This window comes from Panicum hallii, chromosome 7 (genome assembly GCF_002211085.1).
Source record: "Panicum hallii strain FIL2 chromosome 7, PHallii_v3.1, whole genome shotgun sequence".
NCBI lineage: Eukaryota > Viridiplantae > Streptophyta > Magnoliopsida > Poales > Poaceae > Panicum > Panicum hallii.
In genome coordinates, this window is record NC_038048.1 from 15,175,092 (window position 1) to 15,192,448 (window position 17,357).

General features: G+C 54.8%; 1 protein-coding gene across 1 annotated transcript; it reads left to right on the forward strand.

The window, feature by feature from the left end:
* Positions 1–12,818: 12,818 nt before the first annotated feature.
* LOC112900500 (uncharacterized abhydrolase domain-containing protein DDB_G0269086-like) lies at positions 12,819–15,146 on the forward strand. Its single transcript, XM_025969361.1, has 3 exons — positions 12,819–13,051; positions 13,731–14,775; positions 14,856–15,146. The coding sequence occupies exons 1-3, from the start codon at positions 12,819–12,821 to the stop codon at positions 15,144–15,146; spliced, it is 1,569 nt and encodes a 522-aa protein (XP_025825146.1).
* The last annotated feature ends 2,211 nt before the right edge of the window (positions 15,147–17,357 follow it).

Below are 17,357 nucleotides of genomic sequence, written 5' to 3' on the forward strand. Positions count from 1 at the left end.
GTTGAAGTCACCACCCACAGTGACTTTAATGCCATGATCAACAAGGCTATCACCACTGAGAGAAATAGGAAGTCAGAACTCAGTGAGCGCAAACGATGGTTTGAAAGCAAGAAACCCCAGCAGATGGAGAAGTTTCAGAAGACTCAGTATCCAGCTCACTCAGGCCAGAGGAGCCAGGGTGCAATTCTCATTCAAAATGCACCCCGGTTCTTTCCAGAAGCTAGCCCAGTCAGCTCCTGTTATGCAGACCCAGAATACCTCCCGCACCCAACCGACTGGTGGAAGTCAAGTGACCAATGTGAAGGCCTATTTCCACTGCTGCGAAGTCGGACACTACAGGGCCAACTGTCTGTATCTCAATCAGCCCGCCCCTTCTATTTTCTCCAACTCTGTTCAAGGATCAAAGCAGCCGACGGGAGCCAACCGTACAACGCCAGCTAGGAGCCAGCAGCAGTCCTTCGGCAAGGCAAAGGTGAACCATGTGCATGCTGAAGAAGCAGAGGATGCACCAGGAGTGATTTTCGGTGAGTTTCTGGTCCAATCAGCTCTAGCCTCAGTGCTCTTTGATTCTGGAGCATCACATTCCTTTATATCCTCCCACTTTGTGGAAAAGCATGATATACCTACTATAGCCCTTAAGAGGCCGTTAATGACACGTTCGCCTGGAGGTCATATACCTTGCCACTTAGGTGTCTTAGATATCCCTATAAACCTAAGTGGGGTAGTATTTCTTGCCAACCTAGTAGTCCTTGCTTCCAAAGGGATAGATGTCATACTCGGTATGGACTAGCTCACCAAGCACCGAGGAAACATAGCATGTGCTGAGAGAGCAGTGACAGTCACCAACCACCAAGGGTTAACAGTCACATGCTTAATCCAGTCTAGCCTATCAGACTCCATAGTGAACCACATACAAGCAGAATCCCCAAAAGATGTGCCGGTAGTTCAGGAATTCGCAGATATGTTTCCAGATGAATTACCCGGTATGCCTCCAGAAAGAGATGTAGAGTTCACTATTGACTTAGTCCCTGGAACCAAGCCTATAGCAAAGAATGCCTATCGGTTAGCAGCCCCAGAGCTTGCCGAGTTGAAGAAGCAGCTTGAGGAGCTCCAACAAAAGGGATTTATTAGACCTGCTGCTTCTCTGTGGGAGCCCCAGTGCTCTTTGTGAAGAAGAAGGATGGAAGCATGAGACTTTGTGTGGACTACCGTGACCTGAATGTAGTCACCATCAAGAACAAGTACCCTCTGCCTCGGATTGATGACCTGTTTGATCAGCTGAAGGGAGCTAAGTTTTTCTCCAAGATAGATCTGAGGTCAGGTTATCATCAGCTCAGAGTGCAACAGGAGGACATCTCTAAGACAGCCTTCAGAACCCATTATGGCCGGTATGAGTTCACAGTGATGCCTTTTGGTCTAACTAACGCCCCTGCCTTTTTCATGACCCTCATGAATAAGGTGATTATGGAGGAGTTAGATCGGTTTGTCGTGGTATTCATAGACGACATACTGGTCTACTCTAAGAGTGCTGAGGAGCATGGACAACATCTTAGAGTTGTGTTGGGAAAGCTCAGAAAACACCAGTTGTATGCCAAGTTTAGTAAGAGTGAATTCTGGATGCAGAGAGTCAGTTTCCTGGGTCACATCTTAACAGCTGAAGGTGTTGAAGTGGACCCAGAAAAGGTCAAGGCAGTATCAGAATGGAAGCAACCAACCTCAGCGTGACAGTTCATGTGCTTGTAAGCTAGACATATATTTTGTTAGTGTGAAGTATGTGCTTGTGAGTGTAAAGCTTGTGTGTGTTTATGTGAAGCTTTTGAAAATCTAAAGTGCAAGTAAAAAGGGTATTTTTGTAATTTACAGAAAAACTTAGGGTTGTTTTTGCAAAATGTAATTTGATAGGAGGTATTTTCAAAATAAGTGAAGGGTAGTTTTGCAAATATGCTTTTCTTATTTTATGTCTTGTAAAAATATATCTTTATCCAAAAAGTTGCATTAGAAATGCATGTGTTGAGTGTGTAAAAAAAATTGGGTAAAGTGGTGAAAATAAGGGTATTTATGTAATTGTATAAAAGTACAAGTCCTTTTATGCAAGTATTTGATTTACAAAAGTAATTCTCAAAGTTACTCAGGACTAAAGTGTAAAAAGTGCAAGTCATCATGACATGTCTATCCAATCATTATGACGTGTCATAAATGCTTGCATTTAGGTCCTGAATTTTATAAAGTTACGCTCTTTAGGACAAAAGTAATTCAAATCCAACTTTTATTCAAAACTTCACGTGTAAAGATATAAGTTTTGAGTTTTTGGACTTGAGCCCTAAAGCAATATTGTAGAGTTTGAAAAACTCTCCAACTTTCATTTTGGGCATTTCTTCACTCGGGTTCTAGATTAATGGAAAATTTATGCTTTATAGATAGGTCCCTGCAGTTTTCTAAAATTACGTATAAGTCCTTGGGGAATTCCATTCCCCCTTCTCCTCTGTTTTTCTTCTTCCTGGTGATTCCTTATCCTCTACCGGCGGCATCTCTTGTCTGACTTCCATTCTTATCCACCCGGCCCCATCTCTCTCTTTCCTCCACGGCGGGCGCTCGGGCGGAGCGCGCACAGGCGCTGGCGGGCGGAGCGCGCACAGGCGCTGGCGGGCGGCGCGCTGGCGCGTGGGCACGCAGGCGCGGGTGCTCTGCAGGCGGGCGTTGGCGGGGCTGTGGCTCGCGGACACTAGCGCACGGCGGGCGGGCGGCTGCGAGCGGGCCCAAGAGCGGAGCACGGCGGCAGCGCAGAGCGTGAAGCGAGCACACGCGCGCTGGAGCAAGCGGCAGGCGGCGCGTGTGAGATACTGCTTCATCTCCTCATCAACTTGAAGAAGGGGAGAGCCCTCTCCACCAGCCTTGAGATGAAGCAGCTGAGGGCCTCAAGGGACCCCGTCAACCTCCGCATGTCCTTGAGACGTGCAGGGGGTCTCATTGCCTCGATTGCTCAGATCTTATCCGGGTTCGCTTCGATTCTGCGGTGTGACACTAGGAAACCGAGAAGCTTCCCCGCCAAAACACCAAAGACACATTTCTTGGGGTTAAGCTTCATGGAGGTCGCACGTAGTTTGTCGAAGTACAGAGTCGGTCTGCAAATAATGGCGTTGAATGGGAGGTTCACCTCCGCAACATCGAACTATACGTTCTCTACGCGGAAGTTTTTCTCCATCCTGAACATGACCGGCAGGGAGATGGTCCCCACCGGGTAGAAGGAATGTTGGCCCACTCTAGAAAATGGGCATGATGGGTCCAGTCTGGACTCCGGGATCTGCAACTGCTTGAAAGCTGCATAGCTGATGACATTGAGGTCGGCGCCTCCGTCAATCAGCACGTGATGGAGCTTGATATTGGTGATGATAGGGGTGGTGACAAGTGGTAGCACCCCGGCCCCCGCCATGTTCTCCGGTCAGTCGGATGGCCCGAAGGAGATGGTGGTGCTCCCTAACCGCTGGTGGGGGACCGCCTTCGGCACCCCCGGCTTCACCGAGAAAACTTCCCGGGGAAGGGTCTTGATATCCCTCCGGGAGACGAGCTCCGAGCTACCGTCGTACATGATGTATAGCTTCTTGTGGCACTCATTTCCCCCGGACTCGGAATCAGACTGGTGGAAGAGACCCTTAAGGTCCTTCTTTGGGGTTTGGTACCCCAACTCCCTCTCCGTCATGGCTGTATTGGCATCAGAGACCTTCTCCTTGCCAGACCACCGCGGTGGGGAGGAGTCATCCTTGGAGGCCTGGTCGCTCCTCTTGCTGAGGCGCTCCGCAAGTTTTTGGATCTTGCAGCATTGGGTGGCACTATGGCGGGCCCTAGGATGAACAGGACACGACCCAGGGTCGGTACGCTGTTGGCGCGGACGCTTGCCGCGCGAGTTCTAGGCCCCAGCCGCTGCTGCTACAGCGATCGGAGCCCTAGTCTGCAGCTTGTTTGTGCCGCGGTTCTTCTTGTTTTTCTTCTGCAGCGACACTGGAGCCCCCCGTTTGGGCGGGCCCTCCTTGGGGGCAGAGTGCCATGCACGGCCCTCTGCAGCCCTAGCACATTTATCTGCTAAGGCGAACAAGGTGGTGACAGTTTCCACCTGGTGTGTCGCCAGCTTCTCCAGCATCTTCTCGTCACGGACCCCCTATCGGAAAGCCGTGATAATAGATGCATCGAAAGTACATGGAATGGTTCCACGTACCTTGGTGAAGCAGGAGATGAAGGCCCGGAGGGTTTCCCCGGATTGCTGCGTGACAGCGTGGAGGTGGGCCTCCACACCATGAACAATACACAGAGTTCTCCCCAGGATTGGATGGATCCCGGGGTGAGATTCATCAGCCAAGTCTGGGCCGGCCCAGTCAAGGCTACATGAAAGTAACTTGCCATTACAGCATCGTTACACCCAGCCGTCGTGATGGCGGTGATGTAGACCTGCAGGAATTCTGACGGGTTGGTTGACCCGTTGTACTTTTTTGGCAGATGGGGCCGAAACTTGGACGGCCAGGCCACTGCTCGGAGGTGGTCTGTGAGTGCTGCGCAGCCTACCCTAGCCACCGGTGCCTAGGCGAGTCCTTGCGGCTTTGGCACAGCCGCGTCGAGCTCCGCCTTGAGGTTCCGAGCCTCGATGTTGAGCCGGCGCACGCGCGCCCGCTCAATGGTGATGCGGGCATCCTCTCCCGCTCATCTGCGGTTGAGCTTTGCCCGCAGGTCCTCGGTCCGTGCACTCCTCACTGATGGGGAGTGCACAGATTCGAATGCGCCGCCTTGACGACGACGCTGCCTGGACACAGATCCCCCGCTGAGACTTGGGTAACCTGTGCCAGGTTGAGGAGGCGGTCGACGTCGTCACGCCATTGACTCAGCGCATCAGGTGAGGCTGCCATGTCTAGCAGGTTGTGGAGCAGCTCCCTAGCCGCCATCAACGGCCCGTTTTGAGAGGGCTGCGACAGGGCCTTGGAGGCCTGCTCCGCAGCACGCCACGGTGCGACGTGCGCCGCAACCCTGGATGGAGGACGGCGAGAGGCAAGCGGCCCAGATGATGCCACTTCCTCCTCCATCGGATGGCCGTGGAACTCGGCTATCTGAGGCTTTGTGATCATGGGCCTTGATCTAGTGCTAACTAGATGTGTGGCCCTACAAGGCACGCCAAATGTTGGAGGATTTCTCCAGCCGGGTAGCAGAATACACCTGCCTAGTCCTAGTTTAGGATGAGTTTGGGGAAGTCAAGGAATGCTAGATCAAGATGTGTATAAACACGGAAAGCACACAAGGGTTTAGAGTGGTTCCGGCCGCCGGAGCGTAAAACCCTACGTCCACTGTGTGTTGTATTGCTTGTGAGTTGGTGGAACTTGAGAAAGCTTGTGAGCTTGAGCGCTTCTTGGACTTGTGTGTGAGTGTCTGTCACACCTGTGTTCTAACATGCGCGCTCTCCCTTTTATAGGCTTAAGGGGAGTGCGTACACTGAGCGGGATACCGACAGATGGACCCGACGACATATTAAATAGCGTACATATTGGAGCCTTAAATGCTACAGATTCGGAAATCTTCCTCTTCGGTTCCTCCCTGTAGTCCTCGATCGGGAAGTTGATGTGCGTATCCACTACCAGGGTATGGTCATGTGCCGTCTCGCTGGCACAGGGTCTGCTGTCGTTGACATGCGCAGTCGGAGACATGCTGTCACTGTAGGGTCAGTTCCCGCTGATAGGCGAAAGGGCATGTTGACTTGCCGTGCTGTAGCCTCTGCGCACAGTAGCAGCGTATGCCGCGGCCTTCCTGGACCAGGTCATTATGACCCTTCGCTCACGCGCGCGGTGCCGTGATATGACTACATGCCGCTCACCCGCGCACGCAGCGCAGTGATGCGACGCGCCGCCTCGGTAACAGGCGGGCTTACCGTGGTGTCAGCATACCTGCCCAATGGGTCAGTGGATAGCCCATGCCCTGTCTCAAGCACGCGCACCCTAACCACCCGCATTTAATGCGGTGGTTGGGCTGGCTTCCCGCAGAAGGCTAGTTGCCACCGGACACGTGGCGGTGCTGGTTTTAGCGGCCGCTTCCCCAGGGGCACGTGGCGGCACCGGACCTCCTCCCCGGTGGGAAGGGAGGTCCGGGCCACCCTGGCTGGCACAGGCGCACAGGTCCCCTCGGGGTCCGGCTTCCACACGTAGGGGCCCAAAACCACCCCGCGGTGGCCCGGGCCCACAGTAGCTGTTCCTGAGGCCTTTGTCCTCACGGGCACGTGGAGGCGCCGGACCTGCTAGAACATGGGGTGAGGTCCGGAGACCGTGACCCCAGCTGTCAGGCCCGGACCGTACGCCACGTCACCCAAAGGCTTAGTGCAAGGTTACGGATAACCTCACGCCCCTTGGGCTGGACACACTGGCAGGAGGTACCCCTATCTGTATGTACCGACATCTATACAACAGAGGGCTGACACCTCAACTAGCTTGGTGTTCTCTAGCTAAAGAATGCTGTTGGACCTGAACTAAAAGAGTGAGCAGACGAGACGGTTTGGCGGCGGCCGAAACGAGGGCGGCGATGATGTGGAATGCGTCCTGTGTTGTGAGGCTGGAGAAGGGCAAGAAGAACCACCGCAATAGGTCCTACGGTGGTGGCTCAGGGGCAGCACGAGTTGGGGCTGGTGGTCGCAGTAGAGAAAAATCGAGGCGGCGGTCGCTCGCGGAGGAGAGAGCTTGGGGGCGGAGGTGGCTCGTGGCTCTGACTTAGAAGAAGTAGCTATGGTTGTAGGAGCAGGTAAATATAATGGTGGCGTGGGTGGTGGTAGAGTTGCAGGTTGTTTGGCTCCATATACAAGCTTTCACAAAAGATGTCTCACGTGACTGAATAAGACATTGCCCTGGCTGGAACCTCAATGTAACTAGCTATCCAGTAAGGGAAATACATACAAATATTTCATGTGAAAACATATCAATCAAAATGCCATCACATCAAAGGATTAAGCATTCTAGTCCCTACTGAATGCATCTACCGAAGGAATGCATGTGCGCAGTGTTCTTTTTCCGTACACACCAGTACTGATTACGTGCTACTACCCTAGGGTTACTAACTTCTGATCCCATCTATTCTTCACTTCTAGCTTGTTGTTACTACTGTGTTTAGTTTTTAGTGTGTTAATTAGTAAGTCTGGCTCTTATGCCACTAACTGTCACGCCCCAAAATTTGTGAGCGCCGTATGTGCATGAAAGTAATTTCATATGCATACAAAGTATGAGTGCACATCATAAACATGACGAGGCATTTGGCTACCTTAAGAGAGTCATAGTACTGCCGCCGTTTACCCGCGCTTGGTTGAATTTTTTCACTTTGATATTCAGAGCACTGGGCAGAAATCATATTGCGTGAGCATCCGCAGGGACCATCACAATACTTTGTTTTAATTAAATAGGTTGATTTGCCTTGTTCGTACCAGTTCTGAGTCAGTTGTTCGACGCCTGGGGAAGACCCTAAGGGCCGTTCCCGGTCCGTCCTCTGGCCGGCACGCGGCGGCCCGCTCTCGCCGCGGAGCCGCTCCAGCAATCCGTCGGCAGCCGATGGGATTGGGGCCGGGACCCCCGAGCCCAACCCTCAGAGTCAATCCTTTTCTTGAAGTTACGGATCCATAATTAATTAAAATTAAAATATACAAATTAATATTTAAGAGTGTGCAAAATATGTTTGTAAAAAATTCTAAAGCAAAGTATAACTTTTTATAAAAAATTTTGTTTTAAAGAAAAGATATATAGAACGAGTGTTGGATATAGCCTAAGATCTACTGAACACAACGAGCATGAAAGACGGTGCCGATTGCATACCAGGTAAACGGACAAAAGCATACGCTACTACATTTTGTTGCTCCGCTTACGAAAGCCCCCACGTCCCCATGCATGAGAGGAGGAGCAGAGGACTGGTGCCGGACAGCGACGTTACCCGTCTCTGAAGCTTTGAACTGAGCTACTCCGGATGATGAGGTCTGTAGTAATGGCGTACTTGGGAGGGGTGGTGAGCTTAGAGAGGGAGCGAGAGCACAGTAAGTTAAGAGGGAGAGAAGGAGAGCCCGTCCTGTCTATCTCGCATATCCAGCAGGCCTGGGCCACCGAGTAGAGAAGCCCATGCATCCAGCACCTAGGTGCCAGTGCCACGTCGTGCCGCGGAATACAGAGTAGTCTGCCAGGTTCCCAGCCTTTTCGTCCTCCCCCGTGTCTAGCACACAGACCCTACAAAGGCTACGGCCTACACGAGTTTCCATGATGGCTTACAGGATGGCAAGATTCCAAGCGTATACCGACGGCTTGCTACGGCTTGCTGCGTATGATCCCCGTAACCGTCGTGTGTTCGTAAGGAGGTTCAGTGTCCAATTAGGAGCTAGTAACAAGGATGATTTGTTAGGTTCCGAACTCGAGTCAGATATAAATATTAACTCTAAATTCTTCAAAAAATAAATTATTGTAGCTAGCGATAATTGCTCACCATTTTTTCCGAATAAATCTCTACACAGTAAACCTATTTGGTAGGCTATAAATCTCCATAGCAGATGCATGCTCACGCTGTTAGACCATCTCCAACAGACTATCTATACCTATACTTATTTTTCATGTTTCAGTTACTTTTCCAAGCAAACACCGCTTTTGCAAGCAACTTCGGCTGTTTTTACATTGTGTTCATATAGAGGCTCAAATGTTAGTGTCCAATTACGAGCTACTAATACTGATGATTTGATTTGCTAGATCCCCAACTCCAATTAGATATAAACATTAGCTTTAAACTCTTCGAAAAATTAATTATTGTAGCCGGCGACAATTGGCTACCTTTTTTCAGTACAAATCTCTATATAGCATATCTATATCCATACCCCTCTCAATATATGGGTATGCACATCTTACTGTATACCTATTCAACCGTCTAAGACTGACTCATCGGACTACCCAAAATCGACTACCCTATCTCCATTTACACATCCTCATTTGCATATCCACGTCCATCGTCTATGTCCAAGTTCTTACTAAATATGGTTTTAGCTGGCTAAAGTAAATCGAATTGCTCAACCTGACTTGACACATGATACTGACAAGTCAGGTTAGTAGGTCGGCGACTTGGTCCAGCATGCGCAGCCAGGCTAGGCTTGGCGTAGGCTCGTCCAACTTTATTTTTCATATTTAGAAAAATAAAAATGATAAAAATGTAACGTTAAAAAGTTTTTTTAGCTGTACGCTTGTCGTATACTGAGTTGGTAATTTTTAAAAATGGCAAGCTAACATTTTAAAAGTCTCTAAGTAAAATGATGATAAAAATCTAAATGTAATTTTTTGAAAAAGTCTATGAGGTATTTATCACATCGTGTGCTTTCGTGTTGGGAGACGAGGTGAGCAGGAAGCCAGCTGGCCGCACGGATTCCTGGGACGGAGAGGGCCGAGCTTGACCGGTAGGAGAGTTTGACTGGTTGAGCAGGAGGAGGCAGACGTTGCCAGCAGCAACTCCGCCATGCCGTGCGTCTACGGATGATCAGACCCGCCTCGTCTGCCTCTGCGTGGTGGGACCCATTGTCTCTTCATTTTCTCATGACCCTCAGTATCGCTGTCCTCACAGATGCAGTGGCAGGTGGCCCCTCTTGAATGCTAGTAGTAGCTTTTTTTCCAGTCATATGTGAACTGATACCGGTAAAGCGGATGACAAGGACAGCACCTGCAAATCTGCAATACTAGAGCTGACCTCCAGATCTTGAGATGTCTCCGTTCCAGCACCTTATGTACCTGCTGTGTTTGTCGATTGGACATTCGCTTTTACTACTCTGGTAGCAGGCAACTGAATGCAGACTTCGACTGCTGTCGACAACGACAAAGACAACACCTCTCCTCCATCTGGCATGTCAACAGTCAACTCTCGCGCATGCATTTATTCGTTCAGCATGGCAACAGGCATCAGGGTGCAGGTAGGCGGCTATGAACACTGCCGCCGGTAGGGACGAGTCAATTGTGCGGGAAGGCAGATGTCAGTGCTGTTGCCAGTAGCGTGAGGCAAGATGACCCACACGTTGGGCAGTTTGGCTATGTTTTCCCTGATCACGCGAAAATCCCCGAGTCCAATATCAATAAGAAAGCCAGACTCATCTTGCTGATATTACAGGAAAATAGGCTATTTTTATCAACCAGAAGCCGACGAAAATAGCTATTTTCGTCGGTCCCCCGACGAAAATAGGCCGACGGAATAAAGTCGACGAAAATAGGATTATTTTCGTCGGCAGCCGACGAAAATAACGGTATTTTCGTCGGCCATAATATAGTCACGTTTTCGTCGGCCTTAATGGCCGACGAAAATACGTCAAGTATTTTCGTTGGCTTTAATGGCCGACGAAAATAATCGGATGCCTGCTGTCGGAAGAATTCTCCAGCCGGGTGGCGGAAAGCACCCGCCTAATCCTAGTTAAGGATGGGTTTGGAGGAGATTTAGGAGCGCTCGATCAGTGGACAGATGAACGCAGGAAGAACACGAAGATTTAGAGTGGTTCGGGCCGCCGGAGCGTAATACCCTACGTCCACTTTGGTGTTGTATTGGCTGCGTGAGCCTGAATGGAAAGCAGCATAAACTTGTGTGTGTGCAACCTGGAACTTCTCTGAATCTTTCTAACGAGTACACTCTCCCTTTTATAGTTCAAGGGAGGTGCTCACACTGTGCGGGACCCCAACAGGTGGGTCCGGCGAACAGGGACCTACTCTATGTGATATGGAGATCTTCTTCTCCAGCCCCTTGTCGCAGCCTTCTCAGTTGGGAAGATTTCGTGCGTATCCACAACCCGGATACGGTCGTGTGCCGCCCTGCAGATACAGTGACCGCTGTCAGTGTTACCCAACAGTGGTGCTATGCTGCCACTATTGGGTGAGAACCTGTCAGGCGAAGGAGCAGCGCTGACCCGCCGCACCGTTGCCTCCGCACGCACTGTTGCAGCGCACGCCTCGGCTCTCCTGTCACAGCCCATCATTATGCCGCGCGCGGCGCTGTGACGGGACTACACGCCGAGGGTGCACTGTAACGGTGATACGACGTGCCGCCTTGGAAACGGGCGGTCTTACCGTGGTGTCAGCCTACCTGCCCCGCGTGCCAGGGGCAGGCCACACTTTTTGACTTGGGCGCGCCCGACCCAGCTACCACATTAAATGCTGGTAGGTGGGCTGGAGACCCGCGAAGGGCCTCCTGCCACACGCACGTGGCAGGGCCAGCCCCGCTCCCTCCGCAGGGGCAGCACGTGGCGGCACCGGACCCTTCCCCGGAGGGAGGGGGGTCCGGGCCCCCAAGGCCGGTTGGAGTGGTCAGGCCCGTGATGGTCCGGCCATCACACGTGGCGGCCCCGGACCTCCCTGGGGAGTCCGGGTCCGCGGGGGCTACCCGAGAGCTCCCTTGCCTTCCATGGCACACGGAGGTCCTGGTCCTCAGAGAGCTCAGGGAGGGTCCGGGGACCATGGTCCCAGCTGTCAGGCTTGAGCCGTATGCCACATCACCCAGGAGACGTGGGAGAGGTCACGCATGGTGATACGCTAAGAGCCTGGACACCCTAGCAAGAGGTACCCCTGTCTGTATGTACTGACAGAGGCCCCCGTGCCCACCTTGGGTGAAGAATGAACCCGCAGGTGGGGCTATTTCCTCAGCATTGCACCGGGTGGACAGCTCGTTCCGCCGGGGAAGGGCATGGATGACCTTTCCCCGAAAGCGGGATCCCCGAGGGGCTCGTCCCCCGCCCGCGTCGTGCACGTCAGGCGGTTCAGATTCTTGTCTTATTCGAGCCCGTCCCGCGGCTCGGGCGGTTCGGATTCCGCCTTTCCCCCTTCCATCCCATGATCACGCCTCTGACCAGCGGGCTCGGGCCCACCGGTCATTGGGTGTGAGAGAAGAGGGCCTGGTGCAGGCAACCGTTCAACTTCTCCTCGGTCGCCGCAGAGCGCTAAAGGGCAGCAGCCTTTTGCATAAAAGGCAAGCGCCGAAGGGAACAGCAACCTTTTCGCTCTTGCCATCAACAGACGCCATAGCGCCCCTTCGCCTTCGCAATCTTCCTTGCGAACAGCTTCCTTGCGCTCGGCTTCCTTCTCCTCCCTGCTCCCTTGCGATCCATCCTTAGCGACCTCTGCATCCATCGCCATGTCTTCACTTCCTTTCCCGCGCTGCTTCCAAAGCCAGGCACAGCTGAACTCTGTGCGCCGCCTTCTTGGATGGTCCGCACTGGCGCTAGCCGGGAAGATCAGGGCCGGCAAGATCCCCCTCCGCGACCTTGCCGCGGGGGAGTTCGTTCTCTTCAACTCGTACATTATGTGCGGGTTGGTCCCTCCGATCTCCTCCTTCTTCCTCCTACTCCTGGAGGAGTTAGGCCTCCAGCTTCAACATCTCACCCCCCACTCCGTTCTCCTCGTGGCGGTCTTCTTCCACTTTATGGAGATGTTCGTGGGGGTGCGGCCCTGCACCACCATCTTCCTGCATTTTTATGCCTTGGTTGGGACAGGGAAGAGTAAGCGTGAGATCGGCGCTTACTACTTCCAGCTCCGGCACGGGATGGCGAACTCCTACATCGCCGCCTTCTCCAGCTCCAAGTGGGAGGACTGGCCCGAAGGCTGGGTCATTGCGACTGCTGACCCCACGACCGCCTGGAGCTGCCAACGGACGCCCCCGAGAGCGATCGGAGCACCTGGAAGGCCAAGCCAACGATTCTGAAGGAACTTGGCCCGGTGCTTGATCGGGTCAAGAATCTCCAACGGAGTAGCCTGACATCCATGATAGTGCTGGGCGACTTCTTGAAGCGGCGCATCGCCCCCCTGCAGCAGCGGTCCCGGATGGCTTACATGTACACAGGGCTAAATGACTGCTGCAGGATCGCATGGGGGACCGGCGCCGACTTCACCAGAGCGGAGCTGGAGTCGGCGGTCCGGGTGATTATTGGCGAGGAGTTCAGCCCAGAGTCCCTGGTCCTCCCGAGCGGGGTCAAGGCCCTGTGTGAGGAGCAGGCGCTCCGGTCATTAATCCTGGCGGCGATGCCGACCCTAGACGAGGGCGGCCTGGTGGTCCGGCAGCTGGGAGGCGACCCCAACCGCGGGCTCCAGATCCCCGGTGCCACACCGGACCGCCAGCAGCGTGCCAGCGAAGGTCCCGGGGAGCCCGGACCCGGAGGTCCGGCTCCCACCAGGAAAGGAAAAGAGAAGGCGCCGGTGCTGGAGCACCAGAGCAAGGGCAATGCGGGTGCTGCCCCGGCCCAGAGGGGCGAGGAGGCCCAGGGGGCAGCGCCCGCACAGAGCTGCCGAGCCGAAGGGGGCAAGTCCCGGAGGCTCCAGCGCGGCGACGACTCCTTGGTCGGGGAACCGGCGCCCAAGCGACAGAAGACGGCGGGGGCGGAGGAGCGATGCGGAGCTCCACCACCTCCACCACAGCGCCAACAGCCGGAGAGGAGGCTGGAGGAGGCGCAACAGCCTCCTTCGAGGCAGCAGACTCCTCCACTACCACCACCGACATGGAGTCTGGCGACACCACCACCACCAACCGACCCCAGGCCGCAGACCCCACCACCGCCGCTAGAAGCACCGGTGGCCGGGGACACCCACCAGGGGTCCAGGGGGTTCTCGGCAGGGAGGAAGATCCCCCTAGCCGCCCGGGGCAGATGGGAGTGGTACGACTTCACGTAAGTAGTCTTCTTAAAGCTTTTCATTGTCCCCCTTAACTTTTGGGCCTTGACCATATCAGTGATACGGCAGGCCCCAATCTTCTGAGGCACCAATCGGGGGGTCCGGCCCCCAGCCAGCGCCGGAGTCCTTGGTGTCGGCTCCAGCAGGGCCCCCGCCTGGGACCGCTCCGGAAGCCTCCGAACCTAGGGGTCCGGAGCAGGAGGCCACCACACCGCCACAACCCGAAGCCGCCCCCGAGGAGGAGACAGCCAGGCCCGCAGCAGCGACCGAGGCGCCTGTAGCCGCGCCGGGCGCCGAGGCCGGGCCCTCTCCAGCTGAGCTAGCAGCAGAGGGGGCCGTTGCCGCAGCGGAGGCTGCATCGCCGAGGACAGCGGAGGCGGCTGAGACAGCGGCACCGGAGGCTGCCGAGGTTACCAGTGCCGCCGCCCCGCCAGCAGAGGAGGAGGAACTGGAGGTGGTGCTAGGAAGGCCCCTCCTCCCGAGCACAGCGGAGATCCCCCTCCCCCGGCTCCTAGCCAGATGCCAGCAGGCTCAGGAGGAGCTGGAGGCTGGTATTTGTCGAGAGTGGGAGAAGCTGGAAGCGGAGCACTTCCGGCTTTTCGACTGGGAGCACCGCCTGGGGGACCGCATCAAGTCCGCCACTGCCCGTCACGCTGAAGAGCGCGCCAAGCTCGTACTGGAGCGCGAGCTCCTGCAAGAGCAGCTGCAGGAGGCACGCGACCGGGAGGCAGCAGCGCTCCAGCAGGAGAAGTCGGCCACACGGCGGGAAGCGGTAGCCCTTGCGCGGCAGATCACGGCGGAGGAGAAGATGCTGGCGGCGACCGAGAAGGAGCAGGCCGCCCTGGAGCTGGCCAACCAGGCCAAGAAGGCGGCGGCAGCGGTCGAGGCGCACGAGGCCACCCTCGCAGAGGTGGCGGCAACCCGTGAAGCAGAGGTGGTGTCCCGGCTCCAAGAACTCCATAAGCGGGAAGAAACCATGGAGGAGGAGCTGGCAGCCGGGACACGGAGGCTCCAGGAGCGGGAAGCAGCCCTCCGGGAGAGGGAGGCCAAGGTGGAGGAGCTCCTGGCAGAGCGGAGCGCCAGCACCGACCGGATCTCAAGATGGGTCGGCGTGGTGAACCCTCTGCTAGAAGCACTCGGAGCCAACCCCATCCGGGTGTCGGGGGCCCCTTACCACTTGGTGCTGCCCTCCAGGTCCTGGACTCCACCGCCAAGCGGCTGTGGGACGTGGAGGCCAGCATCCAGGACCTCCTGGAGATGGAAGGGCGTGTAGTTGCTCGGGGGATGGCGGAGTACATCCTTACCAGCTTCCGGAGCAATGACCCCGCCATCCAGCTGACTCCAGTCCTGGTCGGACCTCTCCGGGCAATGGCAGCCGCTGCGCAGGAAGGAGTCCAGGAGGCGGCTGAGATGGTGGCAGCACGCGCCCGATGTCGCCCGGAGCCTGCACAGAGCGGGGGTGCCTCCGGGACACCAGCTCAATAGTTCTACAATCTTTTTATAATATAACTTTTGTTATTGTAAGATAACTTCATAATGTTATGCATATTATCAGTAATGCATTAAATATTTCGTGCGTCTACTTTTTTGCGAAAAACTTATCTGTTTTCCTGGTTGCCGATCTGTAAAGTGTTCCTGAGTACACCGAGGTCCCTTGCCCCCCTGGGAGGTAGTCGCGATAGGTCAGGACTAGCTGCCATAAAACCGAGGTCCTGCACGTAACTTAGACCGACGCTCAGTAGACGTCCCCACGAGGTCCCGATCCGGCTAGCGAAGGTCTACTGAGTTGCGTAACGAGTCAGAGCACCGGGGCCATAGTTCGGGAATCAAAGGGGTCCCGGCCCCCGGGTCCATTGTTCGAGGTGCAACGGTACTCATCCTAGGGGGGCAGGGCGTGTAGGCTTAGGGTACGGAACCAGGCTAAGCGGCTGCACGGCCCTGGACCCTGGCAAAGAATGAGTACGTCTCCCTGAAGCTAGTTCCGAGGTGTCCGGTTCCTTTTCTTCCGCGAGACAGGGGTCCCGGGCAGAGACGTAGTGTAGCAACTTAGGTAGGACCTTCGATACGACACAGACGTGAAAAACCATGTGGGGGGTTAGTGTAATCGAGAAGCAAGGAAAAATAGAACTTCATAGACTTCAGGGACACATTTGAGAAACAAATTTTTCCTTAATGAATTGGTATAGAAGAGTTGTGTGATGTATGCCAGGGGCTGGGTTTACGAGGGCGGACCTCCACCGCCCTGGACCGCACATTGGAGCTACCAATTACAAAGGAAAAACTTCCTCTCAACTAGGTCCTAGGGATAGAACTTACGGAGGTGCTCAATGTTCCATGGATTGGGTAGTTGCATTCCTTCCTCCGTAGCCAAACGAACAGATCCAGGTCGGCACACCTTTGTCACCTTGAAGGGCCCCTCCCAGCTGGGGGAGAGCTTGTGCAGGCCCTCTCAGTTTAGGATTCGCCTTAAGATTAGGTCCCCGACCCGGAGCTCCCTACTGCGCACAAACCACTGGTGGTAGCGCCGGAGCGCTTGGTTATATCGTGCGTTTCGGACTGCAGCTCGCCATCTTCGCTCGTCGACGAGGTCCACATCTTGGTGACGCTGCTATTCCTGCAAACCTTCATCAAAAGACTGGACTCGTAGAGAGCCCATGGTGATCTCCGGGGGAAGGCACGCTTCAGCCCCGTAGACCAAGAAGAAAGGGGTTTCCCCTATTGCCCGGCTGGGTGTGGTCCGGTTTCCCCACAGCACACTCGGAAGCTCGTCAATCCACCTTGCGCCATGTTTCTCAAGATCGCAGTAGGTCCGGATCATGAGTCCTCTGAGGATCTCAGCATTAGCCTGCTCAACTTGGCCATTGCTCCTGGGGTGCGCCACTGAGGCAAAACAGAGTTGGATGCCAATGTCCTCGCAGTACTCCTGGAAGTATTAGCTCGTGAACTGAGTCCCATTGTCGGTGATGACCCGGTTCGGGACCCCGAACTGGCACACAATTGACCTGAGGAAAGCTGTTGCTGACGCCTTGGTGATGTTGACCACTGGGGTTGCCTCCGGCCACTTGGTGAATTTGTCGATGGCGACATAGAGGTACCGGTACCCGCCGACGGCCCTAGGGAAAGGTCCCAAGATATCCAGCCCCCAGACGGCAAAGGTCCAAGAGGGAGGAATCATCTGCAGCGCCTGAGCTGGAGTGTGTATCTGCTTTGCATGGAACTGGCATGCTTTGCAGGACCTTACCAACTCAGCTGCATCCTGGAGCGTTGTCGGCCAGTAAAAACCATGCCGGAAGGCCTTACCGACCAGCGTGCGGGATGAAGAATGACTTCCGCACTCGCCTCCATGGATCTCCGCGAGCAAGTCGCGGCCCTGTACCTAGGTGATACACCGCATGAGGATGCCGTTGGCGCCACGGTGGTAGAGATCCCCTTCTACCATCGTGTATCGCTTAGCCATCCGAACTATGCGCTCAGCAGATGCTTGTTCTTCAGGAAGGAAATTATCCTTCAGGTAGTGCCGGACCTTAGAGATCCATGCATCAGGACCTTCCTGAGAATTTGGGCGTGGCTCCCTGAGGTCTTCGGGACCCTCGAGGGAGCACACGACCCTTGGTGGACTCCACGGATGGAGCACCGCCGGGACCACTAGCTTCGAGGTGCTAGTCCGACCCCCTTCGCCCAGGTCAGCAGGCTGGG